The 26,968-nt window shown below is 44.2% G+C and overlaps 2 protein-coding genes across 2 annotated transcripts in view; one reads left to right on the forward strand and one right to left on the reverse strand.

Moving 5' to 3' along the window:
* Positions 1 to 968: 968 nt before the first annotated feature.
* On the reverse strand, positions 969 to 2,028 carry LOC123094540 (21.9 kDa heat shock protein-like). The gene has a single exon (XM_044516521.1). The coding sequence runs from the start codon at positions 1,795 to 1,797 to the stop codon at positions 1,186 to 1,188; it is 612 nt and encodes a 203-aa protein (XP_044372456.1). The 5' UTR covers positions 1,798 to 2,028; the 3' UTR covers positions 969 to 1,185.
* Positions 2,029 to 7,630: 5,602 nt separating this feature from the next.
* LOC123094541 (uncharacterized) overlaps positions 7,631 to 26,968 on the forward strand; it is a 37,973-nt gene continuing 18,635 nt past the window's right edge. Inside the window, exons 1-2 of the mRNA XM_044516522.1 lie at positions 7,631 to 8,080; positions 10,412 to 10,446. Of these exons, the coding sequence (XP_044372457.1) occupies positions 7,669 to 8,080; positions 10,412 to 10,446 (447 nt within the window). The 5' untranslated portion in view covers positions 7,631 to 7,668. The remainder of the gene's footprint in view (positions 8,081 to 10,411; positions 10,447 to 26,968) is intronic.

A 26,968-nucleotide genomic window follows, 5' to 3' on the forward strand; every position in this document is an offset into this window, starting at 1 on the left:
GGGTCACCTGTGTGAGGTGGAGTGGCTCCACTGCAATCAATTTGTGACTCCTGGGAGGCCTTCAACCACTGAAAGGAGGACGACAACGACCACGATTGAGATGGCGATGGAGGTGCCGGCAGCCTCAAAGGCCATGCCTAAGACGAGGCGGCGACGGAGGTGCCGGCAGCCTTGGAGGCCATGGGTACTAGGTCAAAGTCGGGTACCTCGCTTATTCTAGTTTTGGTTTAGTTTAAATTTCGTTCGGCCTAACTGAACTTCATTAAATTCCAACATTGATTGTAAATATGTCAAAGTTTAACAAATATCATTCGGAATGTTTTGTGTTAGACGCTCCCTCCCCGTGTGTCCAATTTGCTGAACGGTGATGAAGCCCTAACATTTTCAGAATTTTTAAACATATTATAATTTGTGTGTCCGATTTGCTGAATAGTGATGAAGCCCTAACATTTTCAGAATTTTTAAGCATATTTAACTCCTTGAACAACCATACAACAGTTCCTACGCGTCTATATTAGTTGGTTATCAGAAACAAGTTTTGCTGATATTATGAAAAGTTATGAATTGTTAGATGCCTTTTTAGTTGGTGTATTGTAAGATGCTTCGACCGTAAAGAAAAAGGTACTCCCTCTATCTCAGTTTACAAGTTTTGCACAGTTTACAAGTTTTGCACATGTATCTAGGTCGTTAATTTGACCAACTTAATAGAAGGCATATATTAAAAAAATTATTAAAAACTTTAGATATTCTATTTTCTAATACTATAAATTTTATGTTAAACAATTTATTTTATATAAGTTAAATTGACGACTTAGATGCAGGTGCAAGCCTTGTAAAAGTTAAATTGACGACTTAGATACAGGTGCAAGCCTTGTAAACTGAGATGGAGGTAGTATTGTAAGATGCTTGGATATGATAATTTAGATATCGAAACCAGTACGGGGAGAAATAAGGCAAACCAGCAATTATTAAGAAGTAAAAATGTAGGGTTTTGCAAATGTGACTGATCAGGTTGCAAAAGATCCAACTGAACAAGACACGACAGCTCTATCGGTAACTTAGGTTACCTGACAACAACAACATCACACTTCAGTACCAGTACCACACACGCAAAGGTAAGCATGAACCGACAAAACACATCCAAACGTGACGCATCGCTCTCGTCGTGGTCTCCTACACGAAAGCTCACATCTCGGCCTTCGACGGCCTGACCTCCGCGTCCGCGCCCTTGCCGCCGCTGTTGGCGTCCTCCCCGGCGATGTTGATGACGCGCGGCTCTCGCCTTTGGTGCTCGGCAATCTTGGGCACTGTGACGATGAGCACGCCGTCCTCGAGGCGCGCGGTAACGCGGTCAACGTCGGCGCCGGCGGGCATGCGGAACCGGCGCCAGAACCTCCCCGCGGCGCGATCGGCGCGGTGCCACCGCTCGCCCTCCTTCTCCTCGTCCGCCTTGCGCTCGCCGGAGACCCGCAGCACCCGGTTCTCCTCCACCTCCACCTTCACGTCATCCCGCCTCACCCCGGGCACGTCGAGCGAGATGACGTGCGCGTCGGGTGTCTCCTTCCAGTCGCACCTCGCCAGCGCCACCGCCGACGAGATGGACGCTCCCGGGCCGCCTGCGGACGCCGGCCTCTGCACCGCGAGCGGTGTCTGCTCCAGCACCCGGAACGGGTCGTCGAGCAGGTCCCACAGCCCGCTGCTGACGCCGTACGGCACCAGCCCGGCGACAGGCGGGGCCAGAACGGCCAACGCCAGAATAGCCGTAGTTACCAGAGCCTTCTTGGACACTGCCTCCATTGCTACAGCTTCAATTGTTTGATGAGATCTTGCTGTTTCTTTCTCGAATGTGTGGATGCGCTACGCGTGCTTGATTCTTTTTCTCTCTTGAGATGATACGTAGAAAGTGTTTGCGTGCTATTTATAGAAGATGGCATGAGGGGTCAATTCCATGCAGGTGTGAGGTGAGCTCGAGGACTCGAGAAGGTTCGTTCAGTTGATCGTTCCATTCATTTCTAGGAGCTTCGCATAGTGTTCAGTGGGACTTGGAGACGGAGGTGGGTGACGAGGATGTTCTGGCATACTCTCGAAATATCTTCGGCCCGCCGGCCAATTGGGCATTCGGGCTCAATATACCCGGCGCGTCATCAGGGGGTTTGTTCCAAGTTTTTTTCGGCCTTTTTAATTTAATTAGAACAATTTTTTTGCGAGAAATTTAATTAGAACAATGACCGTTTGTTGTAATGAGATATAAATATTGTAGTATGTTACCTCGAAATTATATTCCATATTAATGTGATTGTGAAAATAAATATTTATCAAATCATGTAGGTGATTTGCCTGTCTATATTAATGCGGTTGTCTAAATAATTTTTATCAAATTTGGTCCATATTAACGTGATGCAATTTGATAAATAATTCAAATTGATTGATAAGCATATGGATAAGGTGCAGACAAAGGGTGTGTGGGACAAAAGACCGGTTGAGCGAAAAAAATCAATGGAGGGACAAGATAGGAGGGGGGAGATTGGTTGACAAAGTGGTATGACATCTGAAAAAGAAACACTGCTTTTTTTTAAGTAGTAGAGAAGAAAAAGTTCTGTTCGGCGTGGATGTTTTTCGTCAACAACGGGCTCATTAAAGTTTCGGATGGTGATTTTCTGTTGTATATCGAAGTTTGGGATGATGATTTTTTTGGAAACGCCTATTCATCGGGTAGCAGATTATTTTTAGTTTCAACCGATTATGTAAACCCTTTGAATTCACATGCAACAGCGGAAGCCCAAAGCCACTGTTTATCTTCCCCGCAATACCTTTCTTCCTCTTGAGCCTTTGACCTACCCCGCTCTAACCGCCTACTCATGCGTTCCAACGGCCCATGGCGCCAATGGTCTAATGTGCATTAATCGCCGCCCCACCCTCAAACCACTGCCATCCAAGCCATCTCTCTAACCCTTCCTCTGCATTTACCTCTCCACTTACGGTTTTTTTTCCGGTGACTGAGCCCCCCCCTTTCATCCTGACAGTAAAATCCCGAGGCAACTTAGGACATGAACATGGCCCATCCCTGAAAAGAATGAGCTTTGCTACACCTAATGGTTTAGGTAATGATATGTCAGCTTCTTATTGACCACTAGTGGGCATGCGGGCCCACCTTAAAATTCAGAGGGGGTGTTTTATTACTGAAGAAGGGAGGTGAGTAGGGTACGCAGGATTCGTACATCTCTCATATTTTGAAAAAAGGGTACATGGCTCTTATTATAAATCCGATTATGACATGGCCCTGAACATTAAAAAAGCATGTGACTCTTATTCTAAAATTGTGTACATTTCATAAAACCGGCATTTTCCGTCATATAGTTGACACAACATGCATCCTCCCACACCCTTGGCTTGGCCCGGCCCAATATTATTGTTGCTATGTGTGCATGTTATCGAGTGTTAAGAACTATTCACAAGTATAATTTCTAGTTTCTTTCGGATTTAAAAAAAAATTACATGTGACCTTTCTAGGGTTTCTTCGATAACCTTAAACTAAATTCAACAACAAAATATATGTGCTTTAAGTTTTTTCGGTTTTCTAAGGTTTCCTTTTTCTTCGTATTACTCATTTCCATTTATAAGTCTTTTTTATTGTTTTGGTTATTTTTATTTTCAGTTTCCATACCTACTTTTTGTCTATTTTCTTTTGTTTTTCTGGTTTCCTCTTGGGGTTTTCTCCTTCGGGTTTTACCTTTTCTTTTATAAAATACACATACACTTTCTAAGCATACCATAGACTTTCAAAACACATCTTGGACATTTTTCAATATTTGATGAACTTTTAAAATATAGGATAGCCAATTTCTAAACACACAGTGAGCATTTTACAAACACTTTAAACATTTATTGTGCATGGTGATCTTTTTTTACACATAAATATTTTCCAAATACCTTTTTTTAATATTTTGTGGAACTTTTTCAGTATTTAAACTTGCTTTAACAATATATCCTTATATATTTTCATAATATCTATATCCCATTTTCTTTTTAGCCAAAATTATATCCCATATAGGTTGGCGTGGATGTTTATAGGCTATATAGGCTGGCATGGGTGGTTTTCCCTGTTTGACCCTCGAATAGGGAACATCCTGGTCCTGCTATATATGCCAGCCCATTGCTTGTAGGTCGATGGATAACCATTGCGAGAGCTGCCCTGCTATATGGGCCGACACATTGCCTGTTTTCCTTAGAGCAGGAACCAATGAAAACCAACAAAGAATACAGAAGAAATCACTAATTGAGAAGCACTCCTTCCAGAGATCACTCCCCCTTCTCAGGTTGTGACCAGTGGGGTGCTGCATGTGCGCCACTTGTCACAACCTGTGAGTTTTTTCCTTTTTTCATAAATCTGTTTATTCAAAACGTTTTATCTCTTAAATCGTGCGTCCAAATCTCGAACCATCTTCACCGTCGGATCCTCATGTCGAGGTCTTCAAAATTAGATTCCATGTTGATATATTTTGCCGAAAAAAATTCATGAAAAAACTGAGCGAGAAAATCGAACCGCCAGCATGTTTTTTCCCTTTTCGGAAGTTGTTTCCAAGAGGCATAGCCGTGCCTCTCGCGGAAGCAAATCCATGCCTCTCACAAAAGCAAAACCGTGCCTTCATGAAAAAAAAGAGAAAACATGTTTTTTTTGTTTCCGAGAGGCACGGCAAAATCATGCCTCTCGCGGAAGCAAAAACCTGCCTCTCATGGAGAAAATGAAAAAAAAGCAAATAAGTTTTTTTTCATTTCCGAGAGGCACAGTCGTGCCTCTCGCGAAAGCAAAATCGTACCTATCACGGAAGGGGGAAAAAGAGAAGACGCATTTTTTTCCATTTCCGAGAGGCATGGTCGTGCCTCTCACGGCAGCAAAAACATGCATCCCACAAAAAAAAAAGAGAAAACACATTTATTTTTTCCGTTTCCGAGAGCTCGCGGAAAAAAATCATGCCTTTCACGGAAAAACGTATTTTTTTGCCCATATTTTTTCCCGATTTTTTGTCAAAAAACTAAAATAGACAGGTGAAAAACTGAAAAATCAAAAAAGGTCATTTAAAAAGCCGAAAACGCGTGCGAAAAAATAAAAATGCATAATCCGAAGGAATGGTCCAAAGTGCCACACGTGGCGGGACTGAGAGCATGTCCACCCTATGTGATTGCTGAGGAGGCTCCCGAAGAAGCACTCCTCAACTAATTGTTGTCTCTAACTAAGTAAGAAAAAAAACCAACTCCAGCAGGATCCCATATTGGGCCGGCTGCCTCAACAAAATAAAAAATGGGAGCTGCCCGGGAATTGATCCCAAGATCAACTGGTTCCCACGTAGCTTGCTAGCCACTGCGTCAAGTAGCAAGTTTGTGTTCTCTCAATAGGGCGCGAACTACTTAAAGGAAATAAGGCAGGTTTCTATTGGTTTTTACGGGTTCTTTATTTATTTTTCCTTTTTTTAGAAGTTTTTCTTCGTCTCTTTATCTCTTCTATTGCATTTTTTTTCTTTCTTTCGTTTTCTTTGTTTCATTCTCGGTTTTTTACCTTTTTTTATTTATTTTGTTCGGGTCTCTTTGTTTCTTACTCGGTTTTCACTAGTTTTTTTCTTTTCTTTACACCCCACGTTTTGTTTGCTTCTTTTCTCGTTTTTCATCTGACTATGGGTTGTTTTCTGTCTGGGTTTCGTTGTTATTCTATACACACTTTTAGTATATATCTAATTTATTTTTCTAGTATACGATTCACACTTATTGAATACATGTTTAACATTTTTTTAAACACATTTAGACAATTTTCAAATGCTTTATTACATTTTTCAAATAGTGAATTTACATTTTTCAATACATGGTCAACTTTTTTTCTATACACATTGAACAATTTTTTCAAATGGTTTATTGACATTTTTCAAATAGAAGTTTAGCAATTTTTTAATACATGGTCAATATTTTTTACATACACATTTAAAAGTTTTCAAAGACTAATTTAATATTGTTTTAATACATGGGAAAACATTTTTTCTATACACATTAAAAAAAATTCAAATACAATGTTAACATTTTTGTATACAAGGTCAACATTTTTTTCTATACACATTTAACATTTTTCGAAGACAAGTTAATGTTTTTAATACACGGTCACCATTTTTTCTATACACATTTAACACTTTTGAAAGACAAGTTTAACATTCTTTGAATACATGATCAGCATTTTTTCTATACACATTTAACATTTTCGAAGACAAGTTTAACATTTTTTGTATACATGGTCAACATCTTTTCTATACACATTTAACATTTTTGAAAGGCAAGTTTAACACTTTTTTAATACATGGCCAATATTTTTTCTACACACATTTAACATTTTTCAAATAAGAATTTAACATTTTTTGTATACATGGTCAATATTTTTTTCTATACACATTTAATATTTTTCAAACAGAAGTTTAACAATTTTGTAAATACATGGTCAATATTTTTCTATACACATTTAACATCTTTCAAAGACAAGTTTAACATTCTTTAAATACATGGTCAATATTTGTTCTATACACATTTAACATTATTGAAAGACAACTTTTACATTTTACAATACTTGGTCAAAAAAAATTCTAAACAGATTTAACATTTTTCAAATATAAGTTTAAAATTTTGTGGATAGATGGTCAACATTTTTCAAATACAAATTTAACATTTTTCAAACACTTTGTTCACCATTTTTAAAAATTCTTGGATTGAAAAATTAAATAAAATGGCCAACATATTTTCTATAGACATTTCACGTTGTATATGTTTTGTATACATGATAAACATTTTCCTATGCACATTTAATATATTTTGAATTATTTATGTATTTTTTGTAAAATAGAATATCTGGAAAATAAATAAAATAAAGAAAATAAACAAGAAAAAAAAGGAGTATATGGCCTGTGGCCATTGGCATGAAGGGCCGGCCCTATATGGAGCTCGCCTTCGGCGAGACTTCCTCTCATCAGGCTGTAGGTGAGACATATCAGCGCCCCTAAGGACTCCTTGAATAGGGGGTCTCGAGAAGATTAACAAATAGAACAAAAGACCGACGACAAATAGCTTTCGCATGGCCTGCTCGGACGCCGCGAGGCCCAGTATCAGCCTGCCTCCGGGGAAAGCTTAACATGAATTTCTTAAAATTAAATTAAATTCAAGAACAAATGTATGCACTCTGACTTCTTCATTTCTTCAGTTTTCAGCAGTCTCCTTTTCTTTTACTTTCTCCTTTTTATTTATAAGTCGTTTTTTTGTTTTTCTTTTTTATTTTCATTTTTAGTTGTTTTTTTATTTAATTTCCTTTTCCATGTGTGGCTTCTAAACCCTGTAATCCCATGATCATTACTTGATTAATAAGGCAAGTGTGCTTAGATTCCAAAAATAAATAATCAGATCGCATGCACGAAGCTTATAGCGACAGACAGGCGGTTTGGATTGTCGACGGACGTCCGAGATTTACATCGCCTGTCCGATTCCTGAACAGATTGTGTCATGTTTCCAGCGCCCGACTGCAGATCAGTCTCGGTCTGATGTACGTGCAACTCCAGCATATATATAGCACCAGCACAAGCTCGAACCCGTCATAGTCTTATAGATCGCTTGCCTCACCTCGCGTGGATCTGTTCCAAGCACTCCATGGCGTCGCAGAAGCGCTTCTCGCTGCCGGTGGCGCTCGTGTTCCTCCTCGTGCTGCTATTCGTCGCCGGCGCAGGCTTCAAGCTTCATCACAAGGATTGTAACCCGTCGGTGTCACGCGCGAGCGAACTGTCCGAGGATTCCAGGTCCATGCCACGCAAACTGTTGCGCGTAGCCGTCCACCGAACGGAAGCACGAGAATCCGAGAAGCCGTCGTCGGGCGGCTCGGCTCTGCTGAGGGGCATCGTGCAAGCCACGTCCGACCTCGAGATGGTGTCCATGGTCGGCGACCCTGAGCAGGAGGGCGGCAGCAGGCCGTCCAAGAGCCTCCTCGCGATCCCGGTCGGCATCAAGAACAAGGCGGCCGTCGACAAACTCGTCTCCAAGTTTCCCGCCGACCGGTTCACCGTGAGCCGGCTGTTGAAATGTGAGATGGGCCTAGAGCCCATATGACAATTTCAGATTTGATCTCTAAGGGTCCATATAGGTGGCATAACAAGGCGGTGAAAAGTTTAGTCCCACCATGCTAGTGGAAGGAAAGTTGGAGTGGTTTATAAGGGTGGCTCTTACTATTGGAGCTTGAGAAGAGAAGAGGCCCTCGCGCGCTCCTCCACCGCCGCCCGCCGCGCCCCGACGCGACGCGACGCAGGTTGCGGGAATAAGCCGAGCTCACACCTATGCACTTATTTTTGCAAGTCACTAACGGAGAGGTTCTGATAGCAGGGCCACGATCCAAGACGTCGGATCGTGGGCTGACACGGACTCGGACGTGGGTCAAGCCCACGTCTCTCCACGCGGCTGCGTCTATATAAGTGTGCGGTGTCGACGGGAGAGCAGGTCTCCGAAACCACGCCCTTCTGGTTCCTGTACGGGGTGAGGGGCGAATAGGTTTTTGGGCAGCGATTACGCGACTGCTCGCTTCCGATCGTCTACTTCCTCTACGTCCGCGTCGCCTTCATCATCACCATGTCCACCGACCCCGACCGTGCCGCCGCCGAAAAAGCTGAAGCCGACAAGAAGGCCGCCGAGGACGCCGCTGCTGCCACCAAAGCCGCGGCCTCTGCATGGCCTACTGGAGGGTATAACTCGTTTATCCCGCTCCTGATTAATTTCATATTAGCAGTACTAGCAGTATGTGTAGATTTGTCTACTATTTGCTTAGTACGTGCATGTTTAGATCAAAGTCAGTACGTCATCAACTTAGTCAATGCCATGCTAGTGATTTACTCGTGGATTAATTTAATCGAGAAATTGCCTATTTACTCAACAATCCAAAAACCTATTATGTGTAGGGAATTTTTCGGCAAGTGGCTTTGCCGCAGCACTGAAACCGAATAAGTTTACCGGTACCACTTTATGGCTCACGGCTATGAACATGTTCTGGGTCACCGCTGTGTCGACGGGAACGATTGCTCCTGAACAGGAGAAGGCGTTCAGGGAGGCAACCACTGTGTTTCACGGAGCAGTTCTTAGCGTGATCGGAGATAAACTGGTCGACGCATATTTACATGTGCATGTCGCCAAGGACTTGTGGGAGGCGCTCGAATCTAAGTTCGGGGCCGCCGATGCAGGGAGCAAGATGTATATTATAGAGCAGTTCCACGACTACAAGATGGTTGAGAACCGTCCTGTACTGGAGCAGGCTCATGAGATAATATGCAATGTTAAGGAGCTTGAGCTTCTGAAGTGTGAGTTACCGGGCAAGTTTGTCGCGGGCTGCATAATCGCTAAGCTCCCCAATTCCTGGAGGAACTTTGCCACCACTCTAAAACATCAGAGGCGTGAATTCTCTGTGGAGGATGTCATTGGCCATTTGAGTGTCGAGCAGAATTCGAGGGCAAAGGACTCGCAGGAAAAGGGGCCGAAGGGACTTCTGTTGCCAACATGGTGAACAAGAGGAACCTCAACTCCCACAAGTTCAAGGGAAAGAACGGTGTCCAACAGAATACCGACTTCAAGTAGAAGGGTAAGAAGACCTTCAAGAAGAACAAGAAGGATGAGGGCTGCTTTACTTGTGGTTCGACTGAACATTGGGCCAACAGGTGCCCAAACAAGTTTAAGAAGTCAGGACAGGACTCCAAGTCTGTCAACATGATTGTGGGCAACAATGAGAATGGTACATCTGGGTACGGTAATTTATTTACTGTTTTTTCAGTGTTTTAGCCTACCGATTGGTGGGTGGATACAGGTGCAGGTGTTCATGTGTGTGCTGACATTTCATTGTTCTCTTCTTACCAGGTCACAGGCCACGGGTCCATATTGATGGGGAATGGCGCGAGTGCTTCTATTCATGGTGTTGGCACGGTCGATCTGAAGTTTACTTCGGGAAGGATCGTGCAGCTGAAGAACGTGCAGCATGTCCCCGCCATCAAGAAGAACCTCGTTAGTGGCTCCCTTCTATGTAGAGAAGGGTTTAAGTTGGTATTCGAGTCTAATAAATTAGTTGTTACTAAGTATGGACTATTTGTTGGAAAAGGTTATGAGAGCGGAGGGATGTTCCGCCTTTCCCTCGCAGATTTCTGTAATAAAGTCGTGAACCATGTTCATTCGAGTGTTAATGAATCTGAGGTTTGGCATTCACGTCTTTGTCACATAAGTTTCGGTGTTATGACGCGGCTAGCTAAGTTGGATTTAATCCCGAGTTTCACTTTAGCCAAAGGTTCTAAGTGCCTGTCATGTGTGCAAGCTAAGCAACCTCGCCAGCCTCACAAGGCTGCGGAGGAGAGACACTTGGCACCATTAGAACTCATACATTCTGATCTTTGTGAGATGAACGGTGTATTGACTAAAGGTGGAAAGAAATACTTCATGACATTGATAGATGATTCCACTAGATATTGCTATGTGTATCTGTTAAATACTAAAGATGAGGCTCTACACTACTTTAAAATCTATAAGGTAGAAGTTGAGAATCAACTTGAAAAGAAAATTAAACGATTCCGTTCAGATCGTGGTGGAGAGTACTTCTCGAGTGAGTTTGATTCCTTCTGTGCGGAACACGACATTATTCATGAGAGGACGCCTCCTTTTAACCCCAGTCAAACGGGGTTGCCGAGCGAAAAAACCGTGCTCTAACTGATCTGGTTAACGCCATGTTAGATACGTCGGGTTTATCCAAGGCATGGTGGGGGGAGGCTATATTGACGGCATGTCATGTCCTGAATAAAGTTCCGATAAAGGATAATGATATCACTCCCTATGAGAGATGGGCAAAGAGAATGACAACACTCTCTTACTTGCATACTTGGGGCTGTTTGGCGAAAGTCAACATGCCGATCCCCAAAAAGCGTAAACTTGGACCCAAGACTGTGGACTGCGTTGAATTGGGCTACGCTAAGAACATCATTGGCTATAGATTTCTAGTAGTGAAATCTGAGTTACCTGACCAGAAGGTCGGTACAATCATAGAGTCTAAGGATGCTACATTCTTTGAGGATATTTTTCCTATGAGAGATATGCAAAGCACTACTAGACAGGAATCTGAGGAGACTCCTGAGCCTGCCATTCCTATGGAATATTATGAACGAACACATGATGAAAATCCTGAGGAGGATGACGAGGAAACCCTTGGTAGGGGCAAGAGACAAAGGACTGCAAAGACCTTTGGTGATGATTTCTTCGTGTACCTCGTGGATGATACTCCCACTTCTATCTCATAAGCGTATGCCTCTCCAGAAGCTGACTACTGGAAGGATGCGGTTCGTAGCGAGATGGATTCCATCATGGCTAACGGGACATGGGAGATCACTGAGCGTTCCTATGGTTGCAAACCATTGGGATGTAAGTGGGTGTTCAAGAAAAAGCTTAGGCCCGATGGTACGATTGAAAAGTACAAGGCCAGGCTTGTGGCCAAGGGCTATGACCAGAAAGAAGAGGAAGATTTCTTCGATACTTATTCACATGTGGCTAGACTGACCACCATTCGAGTATTAGTCTCGTTGGCGGCCTCACATGGTCTTCTCGTCCATCAAATGGATGTTAAGACGGCTTTTATGAATGGAGAGCTAAATGAGGAAATCTACATGCAACAGCCAGATGGCTTTGTGATAGATGGTCAGGAAAGGAAGGTGTGTAAGTTGCTGAAATCTTTATATGGCCTGAAGCAAGCACCTAAGCAATGGCATGATAAGTTCAATACAACTCTGACATCTGTTGGTTTCGTTGTTAATGAGGCTGACAAATGTGTATACTATCGCCATGGTGGGGGCGAAGGAGTTATACTGTGCTTGTATGTTGATGACATACTGATATTCGGAACAAACCTCAAAGTCATTGAGGAGGTAAAATCGTTTCTGTCTCAGAACTTTGAGACGAAGGACCTTGGTGTGGCTGATGTTATCTTGAACATCAAGCTACTGAGAGATAATGAGGGTGGGACCACACTTCTGCAATCCCATTATGTTGAGAAGGTGTTGAGTCGTTTTGGATATTCGGACTGCACACCATCTCAAACACCATATGATCCTAGCGTGTTGATTCGAAAGTCCAAAGGCATGGCTAAAGATCAATTGAGATACTCTCAAATCATTGGTTCACTGATGTACCTAGCGAGCGCAACGAGGCCTGACATCACGTTTGTTGTGAGCAAACTGAGCCGGTTTGTTTCCAAACCGGGTGATGTACATTGGCATGCTGTTGAAAGAGTTATGCGCTATCTGAAAGGTACTATGAACTATGGACTTCACTATACCGGAGACCCGTCGGTACTTGAAGGGTATAGTGATGAGAATTGGATCTCTGATGCTGATGAGATGAAGGCCACAACTGGGTATATGTTTACTCTTGGAGGTGGCGCTGTTTCCTGGAAGTCTTGCAAGCAAACGATCTTAACGAGATCGACAATGGAAGCAGAATTAACAGCATTAGACACTTCTGGTGTTGAAGCAGGATGGCTTCGAGATCTTTTGATGGACTTGCCACTGGTTGATAAACCGGTTCCGGCTATCCTTATGAACTGTGACAATCAGACTGTCATCACCAAGGTGAAGAGTTCAAAGGACAACATGAAGTCCAACAAACACATAAGAATGAGATTAAAAGCTGTCAGAAAATTAAGAAACTCCGGAGTGATAGCGCTGGACTATGTCCATATGGCTAAGAATCTGGTAGATCCCTTTATGAAAGGGCTATCACGTGTCGTGATAGATAGTGCATCGAGGGAGATGGGTATGAGACCCACATGAGTTGCCATGGTGGTAACCCAACCTATGTGATCGGAGATCCCGTGAAGTAGGACCTGGGAAACAAGCCAGTGGTGAACTGAGGAGAGTAACTTTACTAACCCACTCCGTTGGAGATGCAATACTCTCGGAAACTGTATGGAAGGATGACTACTGTCTTAATGTGTTCGAAGGCTTATATGTATAAGCAAGATGCTATCCTACAGAGCGATCTTTGGAGGAACACACCTATGTGAGCCTGACTGCTAGTCACAATCTATGAGATTGGGGTGATCTCTAGTAAGCTCATGAATAGGCCAGGAGTGTGACTTATATGCTCCACCTGAGGGGTCAGCCTTCGGCAGCCCAGTACTAGTAAGACATGTGGTGAAACTTCTTTACGCCAAACTGACAATTCAAGGCATAGTCCATTGTTCAGTTGTGAAGGAGTGTAGCTACTTGCTCTAGGTGAAGCTCAACCTTAACAGGTTTTCACTGAAACACTAGTATATCAAAACAGCGTTTGGAACAAAGGACAAAGTGGGCCCCTGAGATCTGGTGGGGGATTGTTGAAATGTGAGATGGGCCTAGAGCCCATATGACAATTTCAGATTTGATCTCTAAGGGCCCATGTAGGTGGCATGACAAGGTGGTGGGAAGTTTAGTCCCACCATGCTAGTGGAAGGAAAGTTGGAGTGGTTTATAAGGGTGGCTCTTCTACATGCTATTGGAGCTTGAGAAGAGAAGAGGCCCTCGCGCGCTCCTCCTCTGCCGCCCGCCTCGCCACGCCTCGCCTCGCCTCGTCACGACGCGCCGCGGGTTGCGGGAATGAGCCGAGCCGAGCTCACACCTATGCGCTTATTTTTGCCAGTCACTAACGGAGAGGTTCTGACAGCAGGGCCACGATCCGAGACGTCGGATCGTGGGCTGACACGGACTCGGACGTGGGTCAAGCCCACGTCTCTCCACGCGGCTGCGTCTATATAAGTGTCCGGTGTCCCCTAACCCTAGCCGCCACGAACAGATCACATCTGCTCACGCGCACGCCCACCGTCGTTCCTTTGCTGCTGCTGCCGCCGGTGACTCCATCCCGTCCGCCGCGTACACGGTCGACGGGAGAGCAGGTCTCCGAAACCACGCCCTTCTGGTTCCTGTACGGGGTGAGGGGCGAATAGGTTTTTGGGCAGCGATTACGCGACTGCTCGCTTCCGATCGTCTACTTCCTCTACGTCCGCGTCGCCTTCATCATCACCATGTCCACCGACCCCGACCATGCCGCCACCGAGAAAGATGAAGCCGACAAGAAGGCCGCCGAGGACGCCGCTGCTGCCACCATAGCCACGGCCTCTGCATGGCCTACTGGAGGGTATAACTTGTTTATCTCACTCCTGATTAATTTCATATTAGCAGTACTAGCATTATGTGTAGATTTGTCTACTGTTTGCTTAGTACGTGCATGTTTAGATCAAAGTCAGTACGTCATCAACTTAGTCAATGCCATGCTAGTGATTTACTCGTGGATTAATTTAATCAAGAAATTGCCTATTTACTCAACAATCCAAAAACCTATTATGTGTAGGGAATTTTTCGGCAAGTGGCTTTGCCGCAGCACTGAAACCGGAAAAGTTTACCGGTACGTATTTTAAGCATTGGCAGACAAAGACCACTTTATGGCTCACGGCTATGAACGTGTTCTGGGTCACCGGTGTGTCTACGGGAACGATTGCTCCTGAACAGGAGTAGGCGTTCAGGGAGGCAACCACTGTGTTTCTCGGAGCAGTTCTTAGCGCGATCGGAGATAAACTGGTCGACACATATTTACATGTGCATGTCGCCAAGGACTTGTGGGAGGCGCTCGAATCTAAGTTCGGGGGCGCCGATGCAGGGAGCGAGATGTATATTATAGAGTAGTTCCACGACTACAAGATGGTTGAGAACCGTCCTGTACTGGAGCAGGCTCATGAGATAATATGCATTGTTAAGGAGCTTGAGCTTCTGAAGTGTGAGTTACCGGGCAGGTTTGTCGCGGGCTGCATAATCGCTAAGCTCCCCAATTCCTGGAGGAATTTTGCCACCACTCTGAAACATCATAGGCGTGAATTCTCTGTGGAGGATGTCATTGGCGATCTGAGTGTCGAGCAGAATTCGAGGGCAAAGGACTCGCACGGAAAAGGGGCCGAAGGGACTTCTGTTGCCAACATGGTGAACCAGAGGAACCTCAACTCCCACAAGTTCAAGGGAAAGAATGGTGTCCAACAGAATACCGACTTCAAGAAGAAGGGTAAGAAGACCTTCAAGAAGAACAAGAAGGATGAGGGCTGCTTTACTTGTGGTTCGACTGAACATTGGGCCAACAGGTGCCCAAACAAGTTTAAGAAGTCAGGACAGGACTCCAAGTCTGTCAACATGATTGTGGGCAACAATGAGAATGGTGCATCTGGGCACGGTAATTTATTTACTGTTTTTTCAGTGTTTCAGCCTACCGATTGGTGGGTGGATACAGGTGCAGGTATGTTGGGGAACGTAGTAATTTCAAAAAATTTCCTACGCACACGCAAGATCATGGTGATGGTATAGCAACGAGAGGGGAGAGTGTTGTCCACGTACCCTCGTAGACCGTAAGCGGAAGCGTTAGCACAACGCGGTTGATGTAGTCGTACGTCTTCACGATCCGACCGATCCAAGTACCGAACGTACGACACCTCCGAGTTCAGCACACGTTCAGCTCGATGACGATCCCCGGGCTCCGATCCAGCAAAGCTTCGGGGATGAGTTCCGTCAGCATGACGGCGTGGTGATGATGATGATGTTCTACTGGCGCAGGGCTTCGCTTAAACTCTGCGACGATATGACCGAGGTGGAATATGGTGGAGGGGGGCACCGCACACGGCTAAGGAACGATCCGTAGATCAACTTGTGTGTTATGGGATGCCCCCCTGCCCCGTATATAAAGGAGGGAGGGGGAGGTGCGGCCGGCCCCCTTGGGGTGCGCCTGGAGGAGTCCTACTCCCACCGGGAGTAGGACTCCCCCCTCTTGCCTTGGTGGAGAAGGAAAGGGGGGAGGGGAAAGAGGAAAGGGGGGCGCCGCCCCCCCTTCCTTGTCCTATTCGGACTAGGGGGGAAGGGGGCACGCGGCCTGCCCTGGCCGGCCCTCCTCTTCTCCCTCATGGCCCACTAAGGCCCATTAACCCCCGGGAGGGTTCCGGTAACCCCCCGGTGTTCCGGTAAAATCCCGATTTCACCTGGAACCTTTCCGATGTCCAAATATAGGCTTCCAATATATCAATCTTTATGTCTCGACCATTTCGAGACTCCTCGTCATGTCCGTGATCACATCCGGAACTCCGAACAAACTTCGATACATCAAAACTTATAAACTCATAATAAAACTGTCATCATAACGTTAAGCGTGCGGACCCTACGGGTTCGAGAACTATGTAGACATGACCTAGAACTATTCTCGGTCAATAACCAATAGCGGAACCTGGATGCCCATATTGGTTCCTACATATTCTACGAAGATCTTTATCAGTCAAACCGCATAACAACATACGTTGTTCCCTTTGTCATCGGTATGTTACTTGCCCGAGATTTGATCGTCGGTATCCAATACCTAGTTCAATCTCATTACCGGCAAGTCTCTTTACTCGTTCCATAATGCATCATCCCGTAACCAACTCATTTGGTCACATTGCTTGCAAGGCTTATAATGATGTGCATTACCGAGAGGGCCCAGAGATACCTCTCCGACAATCGGAGTGACAAAACCTAATCTCGAAATACGCCAACTCAACATGTACCTTCGGAGACACCTGTAGTACTCCTTTATAATCACCCAGTTACGTTGTGACGTTTGGTAGTACCCAAAGTGTTCCTCCGGTAAACGGGAGTTGCATAATTCTCATAGTTACAGGAACATGTATAAGTCATGAAGAAAGCAATAGCAATATACTAAACGATCAAGTGCTAGGCTAACGGAATGGGTCATGTCAATCACATCATTCTCCTAATGATGTGATCCCATTAATCAAATGACAACACATGTCTATGGTTAGGAAACATAACCATCTTTGATTAACGAGCTAGTCAAGTAGAGGCATACTAGTGACTATATGTTTGTCTATGTATTCACACATGTATCATGTTTCCGGTTAATACAATTCTAGCATGAATAATAAACATTTATCATGATATGAGGAAATAAATAATAACTTTATTATTGCCTCTAGGGCATATTTCCTTCAGTCTCCCACTTGCACTAGAGTCAATAATCTAGATTACATAGTAATGATTCTAACACCCATGGAGTCTTGGTGCTGATCATGTTTTGCTCGTGAGAGTGGCTTAGTCAATGGGTCTGCAACATTCAGATCTGTATGTATCTTGCAAATCTCTATGTCTCCCACTTGGACTTGGTCCCAAATGGAATTGAAGCGTCTCTTGATGTGCTTGGTCCTCTTGTGAAATCTGGATTCCTTTGCCAAGGCAATTGCACCAGTATTGTCACAGAAGATTTTCATTGGTCCCGATGCACTAGGTATGACACCTACATCGGAAATGAACTCCTTCATCCAGACTCCTTCATTTGCTGCTTCCAAAGCAGCTATGTACTCCGCTTCACATGTAGATCCCGCCACGATGCTTTGTTTAGAACTGCACCAACTTACAGCTCCACCGTTTAATAAAAACACGTATCCGGTTTGCGATTTAGAATCGTCCGGATCAGTGTCAAAGCTTGCATCGACGTAACCATTTACGACTAGCTCTTTGTCACCTCCATATACGAGAAACATATCCTTAGTCCTTTTCAGGTATTTCAGGATGTTCTTGACCGCTGTCCAGTGATCCACTCCTGGATTACTTTGGTACCTTTCTGCCAAGCTTATTGCTAAGCATACGTCAGGTCTGGTACACAGCATTGCATACATGATAGAGCCTATGGCTGAAGCATAGGGAACATCTTTCATTTTCTCTCTATCTTCTGCTGTGGTCGGGCATTGAGTTTGACTCAACTTCACACCTTGTAGTACGGGCAAGAACCCTTTCTTTGCCTGATCCATTTTGAACCTTTTCAAAATTTTATCAAGGTATGTGCTTTGTGAAAGTCCTATTAAGCGTCTTGATCTATCTCTATAGATCTTGATGCCCAATATGTAAGCAGCTTCACCGAGGTCTTTCATTGAAAAACTTTTATTCAAGTATCCCTTTATGCTATCCAGAAATTCTATATCATTTCCAATTAATAATATGTCATCTACATATAATATCAGAAATGCTACAGAGCTCCCACTCACTTTCTTGTAAATACAGGCTTCTCCAAAAGCCTGTATAAAACCATATGCTTTGATCACACTATCAAAGCGTTTATTCCAACTCCGAGATGCTTGCACCAGTCCATAAATGGAACACTGGAGCTTGCACACTTTGTTAGCACCTTTTGGATCTACAAAACCTTCTGGCTGCATCATATACAACTCTTCTTCCAGAAATCCATTCAAGAATGCAGTTTTGACATCCATTTGCCAAATTTCATAATTATGAAATGCAGCAATAGCTAACATGATTCGGACAGACTTAAGCATCGCTACGGGTGAGAAAGTCTCATCGTAGTCAACCCCTTGAACTTGTCAAAAACCTTTCGCAACAACTCGAGCTTTATAGACAGTTATATTACCATCAGCGTCAGTCTTCTTCTTAAAAATCCATTTATTCTCAATGGCTTGCCGATTATTGGGCAAGTCAACCAAAGTCCATACTTTGTTTTCATATATGGATCCCATCTTAGATTTCATGGCCTCTAGCCATTTTGCGGAATCTGGGCTCATCATCGCTTCCTCATAGTTCGTAGGTTCATCATGGTCAAGCAACATGACTTCCAGAATTGGATTACCGTACCACTCTGGTGTGGATCTTATTCTGATAGACCTACGAGGTTCAGTAGAAACTTGATCTGAAGTTTCATGATCAATATCATTAGCTTCCTCACTAATTGGTGTAGTTGTCACAGGAACCGGTTCTTGTGATGAACTACTTTCCAATAAGGGAGTAGATACAATTATCTCATCAAGTTCTACTTTCCTCCCACTCACTTCTTTCGAGAGAAACTCCTTCTCTAGAAAGGATCCGATTTTAGCAACGAAAATCTTGCCCTCAGATCTGTGATAGAGTATCCTATGAAGACACATTTCTCCGATTTGGGTTCGAGCTTATCTGGTTGAAGTTTCTTCACATAAGCATCGCAGCCCCAAAGTTTAAGAAATGACAACTTTGGTTTCTTGCCAAACCACAGTTCATAAGGCGTCATCTTAACGGATTTTGATGGTGCCCTATTTAACGTGAATGCGGCCGTCTCTAAAGCATAACCCCAAAACGATAGCGGTAAATCAGCAAGAGACATCATAGATCGCACCATATCTAGTAAAGTACGATTACGACGTTCGGGTACACCATTTCGTTGTGGTGTTCCGGGTGGCGTGAGTTGCAAAACTATTCCGTGTTGTTTCAAGTGTAGACCAAACTCGTAACTCAAATATTCTCCTCCACGATCAGATCGTAGAAATTTTATTTTCCTGTTACGATGATTTTCTACTTCACTCTGAAATTCTTTGAACTTTTCAAATGTTTCAGACTTGTGTTTCATCAAGTAGATATACCCATATCTGCTCAAATCATCTGTGAAGGTGAGAAAATAACGATATCCGCCCCGAGCCTCAACATTCATTGGACCACAAACATCAGTATGTATGATTTCCAACAAATCAGTTGCTCGCTCCATAGTTCCGGAGAACGGTGTTTTAGTCATCTTGCCCATGAGGCACGGTTCGCAAGTACCAAGTGATTCATAATCAAGTGATTCCAAAATCCCATCAGTATGGAGTTTCTTCATGCGCTTTACACCGATATGACCTAAACGGCAGTGCCACAAATAAGTTGCACTATCATTATTAACTCTGCATCTTTTGGTTTCAACACTATGAATATGTGTATCACTACTATCGAGATTTAATAAAAATAGACCACTCTTCAAGGGTGCATGACCATAAAAGATATTACTCATATAAATAGAACAACCATTATTCTCTGATTTAAATGAATAACCGTCTCACATCAAACAAGATCCAGATATAATGTTCATGCTTAACGCTGGCACCAAATAACAATTATTTAGGTCTAAAACTAATCCCGATGGTAGATGTAGAGGTAGCGTGCCGACCGCGATCACATCGACTTTGGAACCATTTCCCACGCGCATCGTCACCTCGTCCTTAGCCAATCTTCACTTAATCCGTAGTCCCTGTTTCGAGTTGCAAATATTAGCAACAGAACCAGTATCAAATACCCAGGTGCTACTGCGAGCATTAGTAAGGTACACATCAATAACATGTATATCACATATACCTTTGTTCACTTTGCCATCCTTCTTATCCGCCAAATACTTGGGGCAGTTCCGCTTCCAGTGTCCAGTCTGCTTGCAGTAGAAGCACTCAGTTTCAGGCTTAGGTCCAGACTTGGGTTTCTTCTCTTGAGCAGCAACTTGCTTGCTGTTCTTTTGAAGTTCCCCTTCTTCTTCCCTTTGCCCTTTTTCTTGAAACTGGTGGTCTTGTTAACCATCAACACTTGATGCTCCTTCTTGATTTCTACCTCCGCGGCTTTCAGCATCGCGAAGAGCTCGGGAATAGTCTTGTTCATCCCTTGCATATTATAGTTCATCACGAAGCTCTTGTAGCTTGGTGGCAGTGATTGAAGAATTCTGTCAATGACACTATCATCAGGAAGATTAACTCCCAGTTGAATCAAGTGATTATTATACCCAGACATTTTGAGTATGTGTTCACTGACAGAACTATTCTCCTCCATCTTGCAGCTGTAGAACTTATTGGAGACTTCATATCTCTCAATCCGGGCATTTGCTTGAAATATTAACTTCAACTCCTGGAACATCTCATATGCCCCATGGCGTTCAAAACGTCGTTGAAGACCCGGTTCTAAGCCGTAAAGCATGGCACACTGAACTATCGAGTAGTCATCAGCTTTGCTCTGCCAGACGTTCTTAACGTCGTCAGTTGCATCAGCAGCAGGCCTGGCACCCAGCGGTGCTTCCAGGACGTAACTTTTCTGTGCAGCAATGAGGATAATCCTCAGGTTACGGACCCAGTCCGTGTAATTGCTACCATCATCTTTCAACTTTGCTTTCTCAAGGAACGCATTAAAATTCAACGGAATAACAGCACGAGCCATCTATCTACAAACAAACATAGACAAGCAAAATACTATCAGGTACTAAGTTTCATGATAAATTTAAGTTCAGTTAATCATATTACTTAAGAACTCCCACTTAGACAGACATCTCTCTAGTCATCTAAGTGATCACGTGATCCAAATCAACTAAACCATGTCCGATCATCACGTGAGATGGAGTAGTTTCAATGGTGAACATCACTATGTTGATCATATCTACTATATGATTCATGCTCGACCTTTCGGTCTCCGTGTTCTGAGGCCATATCTGTATATGCTAGGCTCGTCAAGTATGACCTGAGTATTCCGCGTGTGCAACTGTTTTGCACCCGTTGTATTTGAACGTAGAGCCTATCACACCCGATCATCACGTGGTGTCTCAGCACGAAGAACTTTCGCAATGGTGCATACTCAGGGAGAACACTTCTTGATTATTAGTGAGAGATCATCTTAAAATGCTACCGTCAATCAAAGCAAGATAAGATGCATAAAGGATAAACATCACATGCAATCAATATAAGTGATATGATATGGCCATCATCATCTTGTGCTTGTGATCTCCATCTTCGAAGCACCGTCATAATCACCATCGTCACTGGCGCGACACCTTGATCTCCATCGTAGCCTCGTTGTCGTTACGCCATCTATTGCTTCTACGACTATCGCTACCGCTTAGAGATAAAGTAAAGCAATTACAGGGCGTTTGCATTTCATACAATAAAGCGACAACCATATGGCTCCTGTCAGTTGCCGATAACTTCGGTTACAAAACATGATCATCTCATACAATATAATATAGCATCACATCTTGACCATATCACATCACAACATGCCCTGCAAAAACAAGTTAGACGTCCTCTACTTTGTTGTTGCAAATTTTACGTGGCTGCTATGGGCTTTAGCAAGAACCGTTCTTACCTATGCATAAAAACCACAACGATAGTTCGTCAAGTTGGTGCTGTTTTAACCTTCGCAAGGACCGGGCGTAGCCACACTCGATTCAGCTAAAGTGAGAGAGACAGACACCCGCCAGCCACCTTTAAGCACGAGTGCTCGTAACGGTGAAACCAGTCTCGCGTAAGCGTACGCGTAATGTCGGTCCGGGCCGCTTCATCTCACAATACCGCCGAACCAAAGTATGACATGCTGGTAAGCAGTATGACTTGTATCGCCCACAACTCACTTGTGTTCTACTCGTGCATATAACATCAACGCATAAAACCTAGGCTCGGATGCCACTGTTGGGGAACGTAGTAATTTCAAAAAATTTCCTACGCACACGCAAGATCATGGTGATGGCATAGCAACGAGAGGGTAGAGTGTTGTCCACGTACCCTCGTAGACCGTAAGCGGAAGCGTTAGCACAACGCGGTTGATGTAGTCGTACGTCTTCACGATCCGACCGATCCAAGTACCGAACGTACGACACCTCCGAGTTCAGCACACGTTCAGCTCGATGACGATCCCCGGGCTCCGATCCAGCAAAGCTTCGGGGATGAGTTCCGTCAGCACGACGGCGTGGTGACGATGATGATGTTCTACCGGCGCAGGGCTTCGCCTAAACTCCGCGACGATATAACCGAGGTGGAATATGGTGGAGGGGGGCACCGCACACGGCTAAGGAACGATCCGTAGATCAACTTGTGTGTTATGGGGTGCCCCCTGCCCCGTATATAAAGGAGGGAGGGGGAGGTGCGGCCGGCCCCCTTGGGGTGCGCCTGGAGGAGTCCTACTCCCACCGGGAGTAGGACTCTCCCCTCTTGCCTTGGTGGAGAAGGAAAGGAGGGAGGGGAAAGAGGAAAGGGGGCGCCACCCCCCTTCCTTGTCCTATTCGGACTAGGGGGGGAGGGGGCGCGCGGCCTGCCCTGGCCGGCCCTCCTCTTCTCCCTCATGGCCCACTAAGGCCCATTAACCCCCGGGAGGGTTCCGGTAACCCCCCGGTGTTCCGGTAAAATCCCGATTTCACCTGGAACCTTTCCAATGTCCAAATATAGGTTTCCAATATATCAATCTTTATGTCTCGACCATTTCGAGACTCCTCGTTATGTCCGCGATCACATACGGAACTCCGAACAAACTTCGATACATCAAAACTTATAAACTCATAATAAAACTGTCATCATAACGTTAAGCGTGCGGACCCTACGGGTTCGAGAACTATGTAGACATGACCTAGAACTATTCTTGGTCAATAACCAATGGCGAAACCTGGATGCCCATATTGGTTCCTACATATTCTACGAAGATCTTTATCGGTCAAACCGCATAACAACATACGTTGTTCCCTTTGTCATCGGTATGTTACATGCCCGAGATTTGATCGTCGGTATCCAATACCTAGTTCAATCTCGTTACTGGCAAGTCTCTTTACTCGTTCCGTAATGCATCATCCTGTAACCAACTCATTTGGTCACATTGCTTGCAAGGCTTATAATGATGTGCATTATCGAGAGGGCCCAGAGATACCTCTCCGACAATCGGAGTGACAAAACCTAATCTCGAAATACGCCAACTCAACATGTACCTTCGGAGACACCTGTAGTACTCCTTTATAATCACCCAGTTATGTTGTGACGTTTGGTAGTACCCAAAGTGTTCCTCCGGTAAACGGGAGTTGCATAATTCTCATAGTTACAGGAACATGTATAAGTCATGAAGAAAGCAATAGCAATATACTAAACGATCAAGTGCTAGGCTAACAGAATGGGTCATGTCAATCACATCATTCTCCTAATGATGTGATCCCATTAATCAAATGACAACACATGTCTATGGTTAGGAAACATAACCATCTTTGATTAACGAGCTAGTCAAGTAGAGGCATACTAGTGACTATATGTTTGTCTATGTATTCACACATGTATCATGTTTCCGGTTAATACAATTCTAGCATGAATAATAAACATTTATCATGATATGAGGAAATAAATAATAACTTTATTATTGCCTCTAGGGCATATTTCCTTCAAGGTGTTCATGTGTGTGCTGACATTTCATTGTTCTCTTCTTACAAGGTCACAGGCCACGAGTCCGTATTGATGGGGAATGGCGCGAGTGCTTCTGTTCATGGTGTTGGCACGGTCGATCTGAAGTTTACTTCGGGAAGGATCGTGCAGCTGAAGAACGTGCAGCATGTCCCCGCCATCAAGAAGAACCTCGTTAGAGCCTCCCTTCTATGTAGAGAAGGGTTTAAGTTGGTATTCGAGTCTAATAAATTAGTTGTTACTAAGTATGGACTATTTGTTGGAAAAGGTTATGAGAGCGGAGGGATGTTCCGCCTTTCCCTCGCAGATTTCTGTAATAAAGTCGTGAACCATGTTCATTCGAGTGTTAATGAATCTGAGGTTTGGCATTCACGTCTTTGTCACATAAGTTTCGGTGTTATGACGCGGCTAGCTAAGTTGGATTTAATCCCGAGTTTCACTTTAGCCAAAGGTTCTAAGTGCCTGTCATGTGTGCAAGCTAAGCAAGCTCGCCAGCCTCACAAGGCTGTGGAGGAGAGACACTTGGCACCATTAGAACTCATACATTCTGATCTTTGTGAGATGAACGGTGTATTGACTAAAGGTGGAAAGAAATACTTCATGACATTGATAGATGATTCCACTAGATATTGCTATGTGTATCTGTTAAATACTAAAGATGAGGCTCTACACTACTTTAAAATATATAAGGCAGAAGTTGAGAATCAACTTGAAAAGAAAATTAAACGATTCCGTTCAGATCGTGGTGGAGAGTACTTCTCGAGTGAGTTTGATCCCTTCTATGCGGAACACGGCATTATTCATGAGAGGACGCCTCCCTATTCACCCCAGTCAAACGGGGTTGCCGAGCGGAAAAACCATACTCTAACTGATCTGGTTAACGCCATGTTAGATACGTCGGGTTTATCCAAGGCATGGTGGGGGGAGGCTATATTGACGGCATGTCATGTCCTGAATAAAGTTCCGATAAAGGATAATGATATCACTCCCTATGAGAGATGGGCAAAGAGAAGGACAACACTCTCGTACTTGCGTACTTGGGGCTGTTTGGCGACAGTCAACGTGCCGATCCCCAAAAAGCGTAAGCTTGGACCCAAGACTGTGGACTGCGTTAATTTGGGCTACGCTAAGAACAGTGTTGGCTATAGATTTCTAGTAGTGAAATCTGAGTTACCTGACCAAAAGGTCGGTACAATCATAGAGTCTAAGGATGCTACATTCTTTGAGGATATTTTTCCTATGAGAGATATGCAAAGCACTACTAGACAGGAATCTGAGGAGACTCCTGAGCCTGCCATTCCTATGGAATATTATGAACGAACATATGATGAAAATCCTGAGGAGGATGACGTGGAAACCCTTGGTAGGGGCAAGAGACAAAGGACTGCAAAGACCTTTGGTGATGATTTCTTCGTGTACCTCATGGATGATACTCCCACTTCTATCTCAGAAGCGTATGCCTCTCCAGAAGCTGACTACTGGAAGGATGCGGTTCGTAGCGAGATGGATTCCATCATGGCTAACGGGACATGGGAGATCACTAAGCGTCCCTATGGTTGCAAACCATTGGGATGTAAGTGGGTGTTCAAGAAAAAGCTTAGGCCCGATGGTACGGTTGAAAAGTACAAGGCCAGGCTTGTGGCCAAGGGCTATGACCAGAAAGAAGAGGAAGATTTCTTCGATACTTATTCACCTGTGGCTAGACTGACCACCATTCGAGTATTACTCTCGTTGGCGGCCTCACATGGTCTTCTCGTCCATCAAATGGATGTTAAGACGGCTTTTCTGAATGGAGAGCTAAATGAGGAAATCTACATGCAACAGCCAGATGGCTTTGTGATAGATGGTCAGGAAAGGAAGGTGTGTAAGTTGCTGAAATCTTTATATGGCCTGAAGCAAGCACCTAAGCAATGGCATGATAAGTTCAATACAACTCTGACATCTATTTGTTTCATTGTTAATGAGGCTGACAAATGTGTATACTATCACCATGGTGGGGGCGAAGGAGTTATGCTATGCTTGTATGTTGATGACATACTGATATTCAGAACAAACCTCAAAGTCATTGAGGAGGTCAAATCGTTTCTATCTCAGAACTTTGAGATGAAGGACCTTGGTGTGGCTGATGTTATCTTGAACATCAAGCTACTGAGAGATAATGAGGGTGGGATCACACTTCTGCAATCCCATTATGTTGAGAAGGTGTTGAGTCGTTTTGGATATTCGGACTGCACACCATCTCAAACACCATATGATCCTAGCGTGTTGATTCGAAAGTCCAAAGGCATGGCTAAAGATCAATTGAGATACTCTCAAATCATTGGTTCACTGATGTACCTAGCGAGCGCAATGAGGCCTGACATCGCGTTTGCTGTGAGCAAACTGAGCCGGTTTGTTTCCAAACCGGGTGATGTACATTGGCATGCTGTTGAAAGAGTTATGCGCTATCTGAAAGGTACTATGAACTATGTACCTCACTATACCGGAGACCCGTCGGTACTTGAAGGGTATAGTGATGCGAATTGGATCTCGGATGCTGATGAGATGAAGGCCACAACTGGGTATATGTTTACTCTTGGAGGTGGCGCTGTTTTCTGGAAGTCTTGCAAGCAAACGATCTTAACGAGATCGACAATGGAAGCAGAATTAACAGCATTAGACACTTTTGGTGTTGAAGCAGGATGGCTTCGAGATCTTTTGATGGACTTGCCACTGGTTGATAAACCGGTTCCGGCTATCCTTATGAACTGTGACAATCAGACTGTCATCACCAAGGTGAAGAGTTCAAAGGACAACATGAAGTCCAACAAACACATAAGAATGAGATTAAAAGCTGTCAGAAAATTAAGAAACTCCGGAGTGATAGCGCTGGACTATGTCCATACGGCTAAGAATCTGGCAGATCCCTTTACGAAAGGG

This window comes from Triticum aestivum, chromosome 4B (genome assembly GCF_018294505.1).
Source record: "Triticum aestivum cultivar Chinese Spring chromosome 4B, IWGSC CS RefSeq v2.1, whole genome shotgun sequence".
NCBI lineage: Eukaryota > Viridiplantae > Streptophyta > Magnoliopsida > Poales > Poaceae > Triticum > Triticum aestivum.